Source organism: Balaenoptera ricei, chromosome 12 (assembly GCF_028023285.1).
Source record: "Balaenoptera ricei isolate mBalRic1 chromosome 12, mBalRic1.hap2, whole genome shotgun sequence".
Classification (NCBI taxonomy): domain Eukaryota; kingdom Metazoa; phylum Chordata; class Mammalia; order Artiodactyla; family Balaenopteridae; genus Balaenoptera; species Balaenoptera ricei.
In genome coordinates, this window is record NC_082650.1 from 46,972,593 (window position 1) to 46,991,344 (window position 18,752).

At 43.4% G+C, this 18,752-nt stretch overlaps 1 protein-coding gene and 1 long non-coding RNA gene across 2 annotated transcripts in view; one reads left to right on the plus strand and one right to left on the minus strand.

Moving 5' to 3' along the window:
* Positions 1-256: 256 nt before the first annotated feature.
* MARCKS (myristoylated alanine rich protein kinase C substrate) lies at positions 257-6,429 on the minus strand. Its single transcript, XM_059941379.1, has 2 exons — positions 5,908-6,429; positions 257-4,077 (listed from the first exon to the last, which is right to left on the minus strand). Exons 1-2 carry the CDS (start codon positions 6,007-6,009, stop codon positions 3,175-3,177), a joined length of 1,005 nt encoding a protein of 334 aa, XP_059797362.1. The 5' UTR covers positions 6,010-6,429; the 3' UTR covers positions 257-3,174.
* A 2,570-nt stretch (positions 6,430-8,999) lies between these two features.
* Positions 9,000-18,752, plus strand: part of LOC132376314 (uncharacterized) — an 82,388-nt gene continuing 72,635 nt past the window's right edge. The window contains exons 1-2 of the long non-coding RNA XR_009506268.1: positions 9,000-9,089; positions 12,143-12,235. This is a non-coding gene — a long non-coding RNA (uncharacterized LOC132376314). The remainder of the gene's footprint in view (positions 9,090-12,142; positions 12,236-18,752) is intronic.

The following is an 18,752-nucleotide window of genomic DNA, read 5'->3' on the forward strand; positions in this document are numbered from 1 at the left end:
GGGAAATATAAATAAATTACGTTTTCTCAAATATATTATCAAGTTCTATCATTAAAATTTTTATTTGACTTGTGAGCATTTTAACTCACCTTCAATGGATATAATTTTATATCCTAAGTATGATGTCAAGCATACCTTCTAAATTCCTTAAATTGAATAAGTTATACTTACCATCAACACTGAAGATTTAAAAAATTTCTCTAAAACTTGCATTTTAAAATTAAATTTGTAAAAAATCCTATTTTAGCAAGCTTGATTATATCAACTGGTAAAACTTTATTTTACAAGCAATAGGAATTGGATCAAATGATTATTATAATTCAGAGGAATTATTTTATAACCATAGCAAATGCCATTATACATACTGCCAAAACAGATTTAATAGACAATACTGAACTGTACAAGAGTTATTTATTTTTCCTTAATCTCAAAGCTATTTTAGTAATACAAAAAGCCATATTAACATTTTTCCATTAGAAAACAATGTGATGTACAAAACTTTGGATGAAAAGATATATGTCAAATTTCACTGAATCATTTGGTGGAAAACCCACCACTCCATCAATACCACCCAAAGTGTTTTAGGCAATGATTAAAATCAAAGTAAGCATCTTAATCAATTCCAGCTGTTAAAAAAACAAACCTAGCAATATAGTTTGCTACATAGTATTTCTGACTACTCAGGAGTTACTTTTTAAAATCTATTTTTTTTCTGAGTCCTACCACATACCAAGTGCTATACTTGTCCAAGTGGGTATTTGAGAAGAAGTTGGTAAGGTGGAAGACCACATAAAGCGGTCCTTTGGTTACCAGATTTGACTTTTAACTTTCCAACATCCTCCAAGATCAAGAAACACCAACTAAGATTACACACTCCTCCAAGTGTTATTTGATTTTATTAGTGGGGAGGGTAATAGTGGGGAGGGTAAAGAGGTCATGAACTATTATTTATAATCCATTATTCCAATTAAAACCGTATGTCAAAAGCTAATTTATTTTTCTAATGAGTTTAAGATTTGACATTCAGTTATTACAAACGTGGTTCACTACTCACTTGTGAACCCTACAAGGCACACTGCTCAAAAACAGCAAAGCAGGTGTGCATAAACGCTTTTCTTTGCATTTAGTGAAGTAATGATATTTGATACCCATCTTTATCTTAAAATTCCATTCAGTTTAGGGTCCAGTGAAGAAAATAAATCCAGTTATGGGTGGTAAAGAGCAAAGAAGGTAAACTAGTAAGGATTATTACTATACAAGGAAATTTTATTCTCTATTTTTTCCTTTGAATAACAAGATGCTAACACACTACTTTCATTAAAAAAAAAAAATGCTTGCAACTATTGAATTGAGGCAAGTACTAAAGGCCCATAAACTGACAAAGTCGTCCATTCACCACCATTACTTCTTTACATAAGCTTGTTTTCCTAAGTATAATGCATACTCTAAGCTATAATTTGGAAATTAGCCAAGCACTAAGCAATTACAATGGCAGGTAATACACCATCAGTTTTTGAAACACATTTGGTCACTTTTCATGACCCACCTGCAGTTTGGATTAAATAGACTCTCACTCAGTATAAATTTGTTTTGGGATCTGCATGACAAAGAAAAAAAAAATGTAGTTTTATGACATTTTCACATAAGACATTTAAACAGTCTTTGGATCATACCACTTTTGTATTAAGTGATTCATCCTGACATGCTATTAACTACAATAAAAATAATTGTTCAATTTTTAAATGAAAACTAAATGCAGATAAATGGTAACAGATTTGACATGGAATGTTGTAAAATATTCCTGTACGTAATCTGATACTACTGATTACAAATTTCTGAGTTTGAAAACTTCAGATTAAAAACCACAAGAAAATTTACTCTTGATGGCATGCGAGATCTTTTTCAAAATGAAACTAGAACCTCAAAGTCTCAGTATTTTATCAAAACATAAAGAAACACAACAAATTTGTACATTTTATTCACATTTATTTTTCGCTTTTAGTGTGCTCACAGAAAATTAGAACACCTTAAGCAGGAGTTTAATAGCAATTTTTGTAAGCAAAGTTACATTCCATCTCTAAGTCAAATTGGTCAAAGCTTCTCCAGTATTTACAAAACATGATAGACAAGATGCTACACAAAACCATTGCATCTGAAGATTTTTTCCTTATTCTCAAAGACGACTGGAAAAGAAAGCATTGTCTGCTGTAATCAAAAACATACCACAGTATAAACAGTAACCATTCCACTTATCACAGCTTGGTTGAGTTTAAAATTTGTGTTTAAAAGGTCCAAGATGACTGCAGTTTTACAAAAATGGGCAGGGTGGAAAGTTGCAAACTTCATGTGCTTCTGGATATCAAGATTTGTTTTTATACAATAGTCACAGTTAAAAACACCCTGCTGGTAATACATAATTACACTTTATTAAGGTCATAAACCAGCAATAAACAATAAAGCCTATACAACTTGTAGTTCTACTTAATCACTGACTGGTACAGCTAACATGAGATAAGTGAAAAGTTCCTATGGTTTAAATGAACTCCTAAGACTATGATCTTTTTAAAAATCTGGGTATTGGTGTTTTTTTTTTTTTTCTCTTTCCTTCTTAATCAAGACTTGTAGTGTTGTAAACCTGCCTCACAAAATACATCGTAATAACTTTTCTTTAAAAAAAAAAAAAAAAGACTAAGCCTTTACACCATCCTTTCTAGTGGTACATTATCTTGGCAATGTTATGCACCACTAAATTTCTCCATCGTGGCTCCTATCACTTCATCGGATATCCCTTTTTGACCCACCCATCTCCTTCATATATGGGCATGTCCATAGATTGACAAAGAAAGTTTACATTTTTGAATAAAGATGCAAAGTATGCAAAAAACATTAATACTGATGCAAAAAATAAAAATAAAAGAGAAACAAGGCAGAGGAAGGTAACTAAGCTCTCCTCGACCTGTTGGAATGGTGGTAACAGAATGATCTGAGATGGGATCTGTGGGTAGGTGGTTAAAAACAAAATTTGCTGCTTAAAAAAAAGTAAAATAAGAAAAGACATCTTTAAAATCAATCCCTGGTTGTAGACAAGTTCTCCAAAACCAGTACCTGGCACCACTCCAACAAACAAACGGGGGGGAGAAAAGTTCTTCGATTATCTCAAAAAATCTTGCCCTTTTACTCTGCCGCCTCCGCTGGGGGGGCTTCTGGACTGCACTCGGGCTGGGCCTCCTGTGTGGGAGCTGCGCAGGCTGACGACGCCGCGGCGGCCGGCGCCTCCTCCGCGGGCGCCGCCTCCTGCTCCGGGGGCGCGCCGGGCCCTGCGGCCGAGGGCGCCTCGCAGGTGGCCGCGCTGGCCCCGGCCTCCTCGGTCTTCTCCTCGGCCTTGCTGGGCTCCTCGGCCGCCTTGGCCTCCTCGCTAGCGGACGGCTTCTCGGGCGCGACGGCGGCCTCCTCGGGCTTGGCCTCCTGCGGGTCGCCCCCAGCCGCCCCCTGCTCGCCCGCGGCCGCCTCCTCGCTCGGCGCCGCCGCCGGCTCCCCGGAGGCCGCGCCCGCAGCCTCGCCGGCGGCCGCAGCGGCGCCCCCGGCGGCCTCGTCCTTGCCGCCTTCGGCGGAGGCGCCGGCGGTGCCTTCGGCTTCACCGCCCTCTCCCGCTTCCTTCTTGTTCTTCTTGAAGGAGAAGCCGCTCAGCTTGAAAGACTTCTTGAAGGAAAAGCGCTTCTTTTTTTTTTTCGGGGTCTCGTTGCTGGGCGAGGGCGTGGCCCCGTCCTCGGCCTTGGGCGAAGACGTCGAGGAGGCGGCTGAGGCGGCCTCGCCCTCCGCGGCCGTGGGCGAGCCGGGCTCGGCGGCCTCGCCCTCCGCGGGGGCCTCCTTCTCCGCAGGGCTGGCCCCGGCCTCGGGGGCGGCGGCGGCCAGCTCATCTTTCTCGGCCGCGGCGGGCGACGCCGCCCCGCTCCCGGCGGCCGCGGGCTCCTCCTTGTCGGCGGCCGGGGCGCTGCCGTTAGCCTGCAGCTCCTCCTTGGCGCCGGGCTCGGCGGCCGCGGGAGAAGCGTCGCCGTTTACCTTCACGTGGCCATTTTCCTGCGAGGCAGAGAAAGCGGGAGGTCACTGAAGGGGGCCTGGGCATGTCATCCCCGCCCCCACTCCTGGACCGGGAGGGACTAGCGTCCCCCGGGGCCCCTCTGGTTTTGGAGACCTTCCCCTTCATGGGGAGGCGGGATTGGATGCCCAGAGGAGAGTTCCTCGAAGACCTGGGGGCAGTGCCGTTTGGGATGCCTGAAGGCACTGAGGAAGCCTCGACTACGCAATAAATGCCCCCGGGGCCTTAAAAGGGCCGAGTCTGAAACGTGGAAAGCAAAGGGTAACCCATTCCAACCTTCGCCTCAAGGGCTTTGGGATAAAGGAGTCAAGTAATATATGATACGCCAAACGCCCTTTGGAAGGAGGCACAGAGCCCGAGCGGGTGATCTGCGCCTAGGTTACACATCCCCCTTTCTCCCTAAACTCTAAAGGGGCGCCTTCAAAACACCAAGAACTCCCAGGGGGATCCCTGCGTTCCAGCCAGAAGCGCCTGGGCTGCGCGCGCAAAGGCCCTACGCCCGCCAAGGGCCTGGGGTCGGCAGGGGGCGCTGCGGCTCCACGGCGCGGAGCGGGGCGCAGGCGGGCGCGGAGGGGCGGGGCGGCCGGGCCACCCCGCCCTGCCGGGTCGGGCCCTGCCCGCTGGCCAAGGCGCCCCCAAGCCCAGATAGCGCAGCCCGGAGTCCGCAAACAAAGCTCAGGTGGCATCCTGGTCTGGATAAAACTAACAAGGCAGGGGGAAACCGATTATTTCAGAGGTCTCGCTTCTGCTTCCACGCCCACCTTCGCCAGTGATTCTGCGAAGCCCGGGCGCGCCCAGGGGGCCCATTTTGCATTTTTAACGGGTTCAAAGCCTCTTGGCAGAGCTTGCCTTCCCTATTAGGTTAGGGCAGGCGAAGCAACACGGCCTCTGCTCTAGGAAAAGAGGCGTGGTGGGTGCCCGGTGTTTGTGAAGCAGCCACCCTTGGCCGACCTCTCGGGCCCACCCAACCGTAGCCAGCAGCCTGGGTTCGGGCATCGCAGGGGCAGCCCGCGCAGTGGTCCAGGCGGCACGCACACCAACAATCTCGACCGAAACACAAGAACTGCCTCTTGTTGACCATCTGGACAGGTTCTTCAAGGACCCACAGAGTCTTCCCACCCTAGGGAGACCATTTAAAAGTCAGATGGGTGTGTAATTCCAGAGACAACTACGAATAAAGATTTAGAACAGTGGGAAAAGCCCACCGAAAGGTAGTGAAGCCCTTCTGCCCAGCTCCAGCCAGCCAGCCAGCCAGCCAGCAACCTTTTCAAGAACCCAGGGCACGCCGCCTCGGCATACAATAAGACAGCCCTTCTTCCCTCCTCGCCTTTCTCCACCGCCATCCCTATTCGCCCTCCCCCCCCTTCCCTACCCACATACACACAATCACACCAGTTCAGAAATCTTGAAGGCGACTCAGTCTCGACAACAAACACGAGAGACACTCAAACACCTTTGTGCCCACTAAACACAAATGCAACCTGGCTGGGTGCGGGGGTGTGGGGTAGCACCTAGCTAGTCACGTTCTGCCAAGCTCCAAACACGCCATTTTAGACGATTTATCCTTCATTCCGCCCGTCTACACAAGAATTCACCAGGATTCTCCGGGAACCACTACTTTGGGGTGGGGGGAGACCCCACCTATGAGAAATTGACAATTTAAGCTATCGATTTCCATTCAACTTTCAGACTGGAATCTGGTCACTGTCCTCTCCGCCGAAGGCGCTTCGGGCACGACCAGAAGGGAAGGGGAAGCGTCGGGACTAGAGAAAGACACCAAAGAAATGACCAGAACCACAGGTAGAATTTACCTGCCCATTCGCTTTAGAAGGCGACGAGGCCACAGCCGCCTCCCCAGGCCTCTCCGCGGCGGCTTCTCCCTTCGCAGCGGTCTTGGAGAATTGGGCACCCATGCTGGCTTCTTCAACAAAGAAACTCAACAGATCCAAGGGGGGAACAAAGAGCTTCGGGTTGGTGTAACGACGGGGCAAGCAGCAGCGGCGGCAGCAGCAGCGGCGGCAGCAGCAGCGGCACACACACCGGAGGGAGGGGGGAGTGGGGGTGGTGAAGAGGACAGAACAGAACCGATTAAATACACTCCGGATAAAAAAATTTTAGTCGAAGAGATCAAAAAGCAGCAGCGCAGGAGGGAGGGAAAAAGGGTGGAAAAGTCGAGCACAAAAAAAGGAGCCCAAGTGTAGTTTTTTAAAAAAAGAAGTAATAAAAAAATCCCAGATTTGTAGCCGCACTGTAGACAAGAGGAAAATGGAGAAATCTCCCTGGTTGCTAATAAGATGCGGGGTCCAACGCCCAAGTGCACAGATGAATGGGCTCGCGGGCGCTGACGCGGCCCCCGCGCGCGCCGGCCAATCCGCGCGCCGCACACAAAGCAGGGGGCGGGGTCTGCGCTCCCGGCGAACAATGGAGCCGCGCTTTGCAAACGGTTTGAAAATCAGCCTCAGACCGAGAATTAATGTCCTTCAAATAAATAAATCAATTAAAAAATACATGCCTCTCGCCTCCCTCTGCTTGAAAATAATAATGCATTACTTGATTGGCTTGCTTTGTTTGTAATTAATTAACGCGGGAGGGGTGGTACTTGTGGATGGGGGCGGAGAAAGCGTTAACTTGACTCGCTTTGACTCTTGTCGGTCTATATCCGTGTCTGTCTCCCTCCCCTCCCTCCCCTCCCTCCCCTCCCCCATCTTTCCCGTGTGTTTCTGTGTATGTGTGTATGTATGCGAGTTTTTAAGACAATGGTGGGGATATGTGTGCTGCATGTTTTCTGTCTCTGTGTTCCATATTGGTTTCACAGATACTGCACAGGGTTTGTTTTTCTAACGGTTGCAAATGTGAATTAGCCCCAAATTGAAAGGTATTTAAACCAAGAAGATCGAATTTCATCAAACGAGATCGCGAGTTAGAATTAGGTCTGTAGGCCAGATGTAGAAAATGCAAAAGCAGCAAGCAGACGAAGCCACACTCCCTTCTCTATCCCACACTGGCATGAAACAAAATATTTCGAGATTGGCCTGCGGCGCTCATCAACCCCCCGCCCTCTCCATTCCCAATTAGTGATTTTCCCCCCAACAATATGAAGTGAGGGCCATGTACAAAAGATCGAAAAGGTCTGCATTTTATCATTGTATGAAATGACAGTTTTCCTCTATGGTGAAATGAGACACAGCCTAGAGTGTACGAATCCATATTTACAGTTGGGATGCAATTCGCGTCGATATGAATCTTTTTCAGCCTACTGCCAGGATCGGAGGGACTCTTTTCTTCCTGAACATGTGTGAATGTGCACGCAATCGAGTGGGCTCCTGGAAGGGAGGGAGGGAGCCGCGACGAAACTCTGAACAACCGGATTGACTATTACAGTTCTAAGGAGAAATTACATATTGAGAGACAGCAAGAAAATCCCTGAACGCTCCAAGTCTAACTTGGGTTAGAGAAAAGGCTTCTATAAGGGAATCCAGGGTACCTCCATCCGCACCCCTTGCCACCGAAGTACCAGACGCTTCTTGTGCGTGAAAGACAGCGCACTGATTTAAAGAATGGAGGGGGAGGGGGGAGAGGCAAAAATCAAGGATACACCCTTATAAGCATTCTCCTACCACCTACATTTTTGCTCCCAAAATTTTCACTCGTGTCCAAATCACACTACTTTTTCTCGTTTACATTTAGTGATCCTGAAATGAATAATCTTTAGCTTATGGAGGTGAGAAGCAGTCGGAGGAATGGTTCACTTCTCCCGGTGCTGGCTCTGAATTCTGAAAGTTTTATTTTCCTGCTCATTGTAGGGAAATGGGTCACACTCTGAGTGAAAAAGACGGTTGATTCAAGCCAATAACTCTTTGTTCAAGTACTGCTTTGAAAATCACCAAGCTGCAGATCGTTACATGAAGCTTCGTCTTCTCACTGTCCACTTCTTCAGATGCGTCATTATTCAATCACGAAGTCATATTCCCCAGAGCCGACGTTAAGACGTTTCCGTAGAAGTGTATCTTGCCAAACTTGTTATCACCCTAAGGGAGCCCGCTGGCCTGGCCCAAGACCCCAGCCGCCGCGATGGTTACGAATCCCTTGTATTAGCGTCGTTCCAACTTGAAAAGCCAACGGGGCTGATCCAAAACCACAATCCAGGCGATTCTCAAAAGCTCTTTTAAGCTGTTGATTTCCCCCTACCCCCAACGTGAATCATGCCCCTTCCTCTGCATCCCCCTCCCAGTTAAACTTGGGGTGATTGCTAGCTCGCTTTTGGATTTTCTCCTGACGTGTTCTTAGCCCTCCATTTGGGGGCTGCTTTTATTGCTCCTTTGTTACCAGGCTGCGGTGTAGCTTTCCCGTCTTTTTCTTTCTCGAATGCCTATTTGCCTGGTATCGGCTTGTCTCCTTGGCAACGGCCAGGGAAGATTCGGAGCCCCAGGCGGGGGGGAGGGGGAAGGGGCGGAGCCGACGGGGGGTGGGCAGGAGGTGGTGGAAGGGAAAGAGACGCAGAGCGAGAGACAGGGAGACAGACAGCGAAGCAGATGGCCGCGCGAGGGGGCGGAGTCCCGGCGGGGCGTGGACGTCGCGAGCTCGACGGAGCCAATCAATTCCCTCAGCTGCTCCGGGGCTAGAAAACAAGGGTAAACACATAGATTCACTACCCACGAGCGGTCCCTAGTTTAGGGTAGTCAAGTTGGTTTTCTTTCGATAAGAGAGCGCATTTTTAGCGTCGGTTGGACGTAACTGGCAGGGGGAGGCGGTTTGCGGGGCTCTGCCGGGGGGTGGGAGCGGGGGCGGGGGGCGCTGGGTCAACCTCTCCTCAAACTCTCCCGGCGTCGGGCCAGCAGGGGGGAAGCCGAGAATGCGCGAGGCGGGTGAAGGCGGAGGGTGGGTGAGGAAGGAAGGGGCTGGGAAATGGGAAGAGGTCACTCTGCCTCGGAAACTACATAACGACTGGGAAGGACCTCCAAACAAGACTGGAACCAGTAGGAAGTTGTACAGTGTAAGTACATAGTTCCTCAGGAGTTCGGTGTTCTTACACCCCGAGCTAAAGGTTTCAAATCAAGTTCTAAGTATATAAATATGATTATATATATATATATATATATATATATATATGACTAAAGAACCCAAGTGGTCACAGTGAAAATGTAAAACTGGTAAATGCCTGTAACCAACTCACCAGGAGGAAACAGTCATTTATTCTCTTTTCACCACGCACAAGGGTATTTCTAAGAGGATGACAATCTGTATATGGTTTTCTCTAGAAAAAGAACGATTTCTTTAGGATACCTCAAAGTTATTTTTTCCTTAAAATGTTAGCAGTAGAAGGGAATTTTTAGATAGTTCCACAAATTCCTTGAGGGCCTGCTGTATCTCTCAAGGCCTTGTTTTTCCATCAGTGAACAAGAGAGATGCAACGCAATCTTTGGCCTCCAGGAGCTTACTTTCTTTTTCTGGCCGCGTGGCTTGCAGGATCTTAGCTCCCCAACCAGGGATTGAACCAGTGCTCCCTGTAGTGGAAGCCTGGAGCCCTAACCACCGGACCGCCAAGGAATTCCCTAGGAGCTTGCATTTTAGTAGATTGCTTTAGGTGAATTGGATTATCTAGTTTCATCTAGTCTCTTACCAGATGAAGAAACAGCCCCGGGGAAGTTGCCAGATTTTGTCAGTTGGTAGAGCCAGGAATAGAGGCTCACCCCCTTGATGATTCCACATCTCCAGCTTCTTCCACTACTCCTGGTGCTGACTAACCTTCCCTTGATGGCACAGATTCATTGGATAGGTTGGTTATTCATAACTAAATTATTTCTTCGGCTCCTGCTAAGTACTAGGAAGGGGCTAGACATCAGTTGACACCAGGGAAGAGGATGAACACGTCTGTCCTCTCATGTAACTTCCACTTCGCATTATTATCTCTTAAAACTTCTTAGAATATGAAGAAAGAGAACAAAGGATGGGATTAACTGTGTGCTTAGAAGAAAGCAAACAAACAAAAAAACAATAACAAAGATGCGGGCCACTTTCTAGATTCCAAATTAAATATGCCTTTTTCATTTGAAAGCATTCATTCAACATTCATTCATTCACAAAGTACAAGATCGCACTGTGTTAATGGTGTGGTGCTCCGTTTTTCATCTTAGGTTTTATATTACCTGAACTTTAATTCCACAGAAATTGATTAGTGTGGAATACAGTGTGGAGCAAATCAGGTACGGCCCGTCATTCATTCAACAGGTATTTATTGAGTTCCTATCATGTGCTAGGTATGTGGACCATATCAGTGAACAAAAGAGACAAGAAGTCTTTATGGAGCTTACATTCTAGAGTAGGGAGAAAACAAACTTTAATAAATGTAAGTAAGCAGATTATATGGAATACTAGTAGTACGTAAGTGTTGGGGTGGGAGCAAAGTAAGGGGGATATGAGTGCAGGGTTGAAATTCTATATAGGAGGTCAGGGAAGGCCTCATTGAGAAGATAAACTTTGAGCAGATTTGAGGAGGTGAGGGAATTGATAAGGTGCACCTAACCTAGGAAGAGAAGGAGAAATCAGAGTTGAACAAAAAGATCACAAATAGATAAGTCATTATAAATAATCATATGTGTTCTGAAGGGAAATGTAGGGTGCTATAAGATAGTCTAATTTAGTTAAGAGGGTTTCAGAGGGCCTTTTAAAGGAGTGACATTTTAAGAGGAAACCTAAAGGATAAGTAGGCATTAGCCAGGTGAAGTGGTGGAAAATTGTGTTCAGTTGGAGGAAAGCCCCTGAGGAGGGAAGAGTTCAAATGGGTTTGGGGGGAACGTCAAGAGATTGGTTTGGCCATATTTTTGGGTGCCTATAAAATGTTCTAGTGGAGGGCTTCCCTGGTGGCGCAGTGGTTGAGAATCTGCCTGCCAATGCAGGGGACACGGGTTTGAACCCTGGTCTGGGAAGATCCCACATGCCACGGAGCAGCTGGGCCCGTGAGCCACAATTGCTGAGCCTGCGCGTCTGGAGCCTGTGCTCCGCAACAAGAGAGGCCGCGATAGTGAGAGGCCCGCGCACCGCGATGAAGAGTGGCCCCCGCTCGCCGCAACTAGAGAAAGCCCTCGCACAGAAACGAAGACCCAGCACAGCCATAAATAAATAAATAAATAAAATGTTCTAGTGGAAAAGTTAAATGTGCAGATGTAGGAGTCTGGAGCTCAAAGACTGGTTTGGAATGCAAATATAGATATGTGATCATTCCAGATGTAAATATTTTCTGAAGCCAAGTCATGAAAGTATACAAAGAGAGTGCAGAAATACCTAAATACCTAAATAACTCTAAATACCTTCTGCCTTAAGAGGCTAGGTAGATATTTGTCAATTATACCTTAATAAAGCATAACATAGCATAAAGTAATAAAGTAAAACAAAAATCAATGAATAGAAAAAAAGAGAGAGGTTGGGTAGAAAAGGAGGCTAGCTGGCAAAGAAGACTGAGAAGGAACCTCCAAGGAGGAGACAGAAAACCAGGACATTTTGGTGTCTGGAAACTCAGTGAAGACAGTGTCTCAAGAAGGAGTGGTTAGTTTTGTCAAATGCTGTTGAGAAGTCAAATAAAAACTGAAAAGTTTCCATTGGCTGTTGCTGGTTACAGAACAGCATTCTGTATACAGAATACAGAAGAAGTTACTAGTTATGGGCTCCAGAGCAGTTTTTATCCTATGTTGAAAGTGGAATCCAGATTTAGTGTGTTAAAGAGTAAATGGGAGGTGAAGAAGATGACAGCATAAATAGTTCCTTCTTTATGAAGCTTGGCTGGGTAGAGGGTGTAGAGAGACAGGGCAGTAGCTGGAAAGGGATGGTATAATGTTTTTTGTTTGGGTTTGTGTTGTCGTGGATGGAAGATATTAGAGCAAAGTTAACTACTCTGGAAATTAATCCAGTAGAAAGGAAAATGTTACAGATATAAGAGAGAAAAGGAATAGTGAATGCAATGAGGTCCCTACGAATGCAGGAGGGAATGGAGATGTAGGGCACATGCTGAGATACTGACTTTTGAAAGACTCTACTCCTTTCCTGTAACAGGGGAAGAAGAGGATAGTCAAGATTGACTGGCTGGAAGATGAGAGAGCTCCCTCCTGATGGTTTCTACTTGCCTTTGAAATTCATCAGCTAAGGGTAAGGAAGAGAAGTCGGGGTGTGATTATATTATAGAAGGTATGGAATAATAATTGGGAAGCATAGGATTGAGACTTTTGGGCATAGTAAGATTTTAGAGCAATAATGAGTACCCATTTGAGGTTGATAAATCCAATGATGCTTAGTCAGTGTATCAAAGTTTCTCTCTCAAACTCTTAAGTGAAAAATAGTATCTATTACAATCCTCTTTAAGATTACCAGCTATTCACTTTCCCAGCCTATACCCAGTTTTTAAAAATTGAAGTATAGTTGATTTACAGTGTTGTGTTACTTACTGCTGTACAGAAAAGTGACTCAGTTATACATATATATGCACTTTTTCATATTCTTTTCCATTATGGTTTATCGCAGGATATTGAATATAGTTTACTGTGCTGTACAACATGACCTTGTTTATCCATTCTGTATATACCAGTTTGCATCTGCTAATCCCAAACTCCCAGTCCAACCCTCACCAATCCCCCACCCCCTTGGCAACCACCAGTCTATTCTCTATGTCCCTGATTCTGTTTCATAGATAGGTTCATTTGTGTCATATTTTAAGATGCCACATATAAGTGATATCATATGGTATTTGTCTTTCTTTTTTTTTTTTAATTTATTTATTTTTGGCTGTGTTGGGTCTTCGTTGCTGCACGCGGGCTTTCTCTAGTTGTGGTGAGCGGGGGGCTACTCTTCATTGCAGTGCACGGGCTTCTCATTGTGGTGGCTTCTCTTGTTGCGAAGCTCAAGAGATGGGCTCTAGGCGCACGGGCTTCGGTAGTTGTGGCACACAGGCTTAGTTACTCCGCGGCATGTGGGATCTTCCCGGACCAGGGATCGAACCCATGTCTCCTGCATTGGCAGGCGGATTCTTAGCCACTGCGCCACTAAGGAAGTCCCTGTCTTTCTCTTTCTGACTTACTTCACTTAGTATGATAATCTCTAGTTGCATCCATATTGTTGCAAATGGCATTATTTTGTTCTTTTTTATGGTTGAGTAGTATTCCGTCATATAAACGTACCACATCTTCTTTATCCATTCATCTGTTGATGGACATTTAGGTTGTTTCCACCTCTTGGCTATTATGAATAGTGCTGCTATCCAATTTGTATTATGCCTATACAGTCAATATCTGCACAAAAATATAGATTAAACTAGTTCTGCTTTTATAAAACTCCATTTCAGTTAATCCTGTATGATTTTGTACAGATACGTATAAACAGAATGGAAAAGGGAAGAGAACCTACTGGGTGCTAGGCACTGCACCACATGAGCCTGTGCTAGGCTTGTGTTTCACCCTTACAACAAACCCATGGACTTGAATCATTATCCCCATTTTATAGATTTGGAAATTGATGTTCAGCAAGGTTTGGAAAGTGAAATTCAACTAGTGTGTTAACCATTGTGTGTTGAGGGATATCTGATTTTAGGAATCTAATAAAATCTCAAATGGTTGTAATAGCAAAGTGGGATCTCATATTAGGAGCTTTATTAATTTTTTAATTGGTACCATATACTGAAATTTTAACTTTAAACTTTGCTTTAGTGTTCTTTATTAACTATCCAATAGCACTCAAATAGAAAGATTCTTTCATGGTTAGGAAACATCAGAGTCACTGATTATCTGATCTGAAGGCTCAAGGACTAACACCTAGAATAGGAATGAAGCTTCTGGAATGTTAGATCCCCTCCAGATACTTAGGTGATTACTACGAAACCACTAGAAGCTTGAGTATATTTTTAATTACTGCTCTTCAGGCGTATTGATCGACTTAGCAAGAGTTTTTATATTTGAAAAAATCCCAAAGGGTAAGATACACTCTAGATTAGAGAAAGGTTAAAAAAAAATAAAAGCAGGAAAAACCCCAAAATTGTAAAGAATAAGTTTTCTCCAGAAATTTTGAATCAAAACTTATCTACAGTAGCATTTTCTAGAATTTGCAGTATTTACCCTCTAAGGGACAGGCTGAAAACTTTCCATATCAGCTTTTGAAAGAGCTGAGTTGGGAGAGGGAGATAATTCCCTTCCCATCTTTGTTTCCAGAGGTAACAGGCAAGTAAATAAAGAAAAACAATCAAAGTTTACATTAAAAGGATATGGTTCCTAGTCTTATAGAGTTATCTAACTAGTCAGCCAGAAATGAGAGTAGAAAATTCACATGGAAAAAAAGTTGAATTTTCAGTGTGACATCACAGGAACCATGCAAAGGTTAGTTTTTCATTGTTACTTCAAAGTCATGGGGCTTCCCTGGTGGTGCAGTGGTTGAGAATCCACTTGCCAATGCAGGGGACACGGGTTCGATTCCTGGTCTGGGAAGATCCCACATGCTGTGGAGCAGCTAAGCCCATGCACCGCAACTACTGAGCCTGCGCTCTAGAGCCCGCGAGCCACAACTACTGAGCCCGCGTGCCACAACTACTGAAGCCTGTGTGCCTAGAGCCCGTGCTCCACAGAGAAGCCACCGTGATGAGAAGCCTGCGCGTCACAACGAAGAGTAGCCCCCACTCGCCACAACTAGAGAAAGCCCACGTGCAGCAACGAAGACCAAACACAGCCAAAAATAAATAAATTTATAAAAAAATAAAAATAAAAATAAAGTCATAAATACTTTCTGATATTAAAAAGTAGATTAAATCCCTGAGATACTTGAACTATTCTATGGCTCAAGAAATTAAAGCATAAAATCATATCAAACATTTATCTTTATTCCAAATGATAATGGAGTTTTTAAAAAAGAATATGTTAACCTTTAGAAATCACTTGTTGCAACCAATAAATTGACAAGTTTTTATTAAGCTGCTGCTAAACCAGACTTCATTAAGGCCCCCTCCAGTCTGATGGACATTTCAGTGCCTTTAGCGCTCTGTTAGGCTTTCTGATGGGATGATTGGGAAGGATGATGACATTCATTTGTTCAACCGATATTTATTAAGCGCCTACTTTATACCAAGCACTGGGTGATAGTGCTTTGCCTACGATAGCTCACTGAATCCGCAAAGTAATTTTATAAGGTAGAAACCATTGCTTCCTATGTCTTCACAAATCAAGTCCTGCAGAGGTTACATAACATGCTCAATTTTTTGCTGCTTTTAAGTGGTCCGGGCTGGGTTGGGTTCTGAATCCAGCTCTTGGTGGTTCCAAAGCTTGTGGCACTGTTTCCCTGGATACCATGCTGTCTTAGAGTAAGAATTTTATGGGCTGTTTCCAGTTCTCCTGGAGGTTACAAAATGCCCAAGAGACACTAAAAATTAACCAAAAGGCATTCAACTTCATTTATGCATTGTGAGAGAAGTATTTAGGGCCACGTCTATAAAATGAGAATTAGCATTCAGAAAATCACACACACACACACACACACACACACACACACACACACACACACTCAAAATCTGACAGATCAGATTCTTGAACCTGGAAACATCCTTAGTAACTTTATCCAGAATATAGTTATTGCAAATCAGATATTGGTGTAATTAAATAAAAACATGGTTAAGTTGCGCTCAGATCTCACCTCTCTCTTTTCTGGAGGCAGAAGTGTGAGTCTGGGTGAGGGCAGAGTGAAGCCATTGGAATGTAGGTAAAATAGAGTGTAGAACTAGAGAGAGGAAGTTACAGTTGGGAAGGAAATCAAGATATGAGATGGGAGGTGAGATCGGAGATGAGAAGGTACAGGACCACTGTAGGAAGACTGTAAGTATTCCTGGAAAGAAAGCAAATCACAGCAGAGAATGTAGGGGTGATGCCAATGGGGCATTCTTCCATTAAGTCTGCAGTTGGAATTTGATTTACATTGTGGTTGTAGGTTTTAAAATTTAAAGCAATTTTACATATGTTTCATTTAATACCCACAGTAAATTAAGGCATCAATTAAGTTAATTCCCAATTATAAGAGAGTTAAGTAATTTCCTTGAGGTCCTAACTATAGGTGCTCAGACCAGCCAGTGTCTTGTGGTCGGCTGGGACAAACAGGGACTTTCTCACTGCCCCATCCTGCTGTCTCTGCCCTTGTGTAGCATTTTTCCACTCCCATTCCACCTTGATACTTAATAAAATGATAGTCATGCTGCGTTTCTAATTGATTTCGAGTTTTGTTCTCATTGCTTCAAATACTACTTCTATGCCAGTGACATTAAAATCAGAAATACCTGTCCTAACTGCCACCCCAAATTCCAGATCTGTATTTTCTGCTGTCTCCTTACTGATCTGGGCATTGCTGTGTGTATATTTCTCACCACTCCCTCCACTCCCTCAAACTCAGGTTATCATTTTCCCACCCAAACCAGCATCACATTCTGAAAGGATTTCTTTAGCTTTCTTGGAGACATTTTTGACTCATTTTTCTCCCTCACTTTCCAGGCTAAGAATAGAACCAGATATAAGACCTCCTTTAGGATTCAGTGGACACTCTACACAGTATATACATATATTAAATCCTTACATTGTACACAAACTAATACAATGTTAATATGCCAATTACATCAATTAAAAAAAAAGACACACACAAAAAAAGAATTAAAAACTAAAACTAACAAACTAAAACAAAGCCTGAAGCTTTTGCCTGTTTGGTCAGCTCATAAACTTTTCTTTCCATCTCCACATCTTTCTTTCACATCTTGGACACATTTTTCCTTATGTTACCTTTTCTCTCTTTAAAATTACCATTCGTTAGACTTTACAAAATATAAAAATAATTCAGTAGCAAGGAAAGTTCTGGAATTCTCATTGTATGATTTATTACAGCTCAGAACACCCCATGGATCATCTTTGTCAAATTATGTTGTTTTTTTCCTTTCAAACATCTTTGGTATTTTCTCAACCAGTGCTAAAATTGAAATCAAGGTTTTCGATGTGTTCTGCCCGAATTACCTCCTAGGTAGTTTCTCCCCTCTCTAGGGCATTCTATGCCACAAATGTCTCCCCTCTAACTCCCTTGGTCAAAAACTGACTTTCAGTTGCCTGGGATCTAACCCTCCTTTCCTGACTTCCAAAATACTTTATAATCTGTCCCCATAATCTCCAGGCAGAGGAGTAGTTTGGGTCATTGAGGGACAATTTATTAAACTCTTCCCTGTAATTGTTTCATCCACCTCCTGGCAAAGAACTAGTAATTACGAGTTGTTAGTATAGCCCCATTAAATATTCTTTATAGAGAGAAGGTTGAAGAACTTCTTCTTCAAGGTATTTCATGATTTAAAATAACTTAGTAAGCCAGTTCTCCACCGGCTTCTCTTCTTAGGGGTGAAAAAGGAGCAGATTTCAAGGAGATGGTGAACTGATCTCCCTTTTTGTCGAAGAGAGAGTCCTGACTTTGAACTTCTCATGTCCTTTTCCAGTCTCGTATGTTTGACCCAACCACAAGAACCATTGCACCAGAAGGGGCAAAAACCCCCTAAGAGGGAGAGAAGAGAAAACAGCAACTGGTAAATCATAGACATTTCCTCCTGATTATGTAGACAAGACCAGTTTTTCCTTCCTGATGAAAATATTTTTTCATGTCCATAACATTTCATTTTCTCACACTAACACTTAATTTCCTTGGCTGGATCTCCTGTCTTTTTCTTCCCCCACCATACTTTAAATGTCCTAACTACTTTTAGTGAATTTAAACTACACAGTGTCTGTTAATTGACTAAAACAGGTAATATTTCCCCCGTATTTGTTTTATATTCTTTTCACTAAATGGCAAAAACTATCTGCAACTTTTGAATTTACAAAATCCATGTTATTATAATTGTGGTTTCTTGAGAGTATCCCATAATAAGCAAGAAAGAATTGTTATATTTTAGATTTTAGACTTCATCACTACTTTTTTGAAAAGAATTTGATTTTCACTTGATTCATTCAATTTAATGGTAGAAAACAGTAAAACATTATTTGACACCAGATAGGCAAACATCTACTTATGTTGTTATGTCCATATCTTTCAACTTAATTCTTTTTTAAGTCCTTAATGAGTCTTCGGATGATTTCATAAAATATATTAAGATGCAGTTTATGTCACTGTTTGAATATATATATTACATTATATATTATTTATATTTACATTATATATATTATATATCACATATGATTATTATAGTGTAGTATGCATGGGGTACAATAGGAAGTTGAGAACATTGATTTTCATTGTCATTGTATCAGCACTCATAGGAACAAGCAACTATCCTTTGAAATGATCACTTTGTCAGAACACCCATCAGACAAGTGCCAATCTTCAAATCAGTTTGGGGAATATTCCTCTTTGGGTCAGGCCTCACAAGCCACACAAGAAACTCTGCCTCAATATTTTATAACTGTGTTTTATGATGATAATTTTTATTACTCTAAACTGTATACCACTTTGATCACTGACTTTAATAATACTAACACCTTCTAGGTACATGAAAAAGTGTTCAGTTAACTTTCAAAATATAATTTTATTCACTGTGCTTTTGGCTGTCTTTAAAATTAATACTTGTCTTTAGAGAGTGTGCCACTCTTGGGGTGAAGTAGCCGTGGTGTAGTGGGACTGC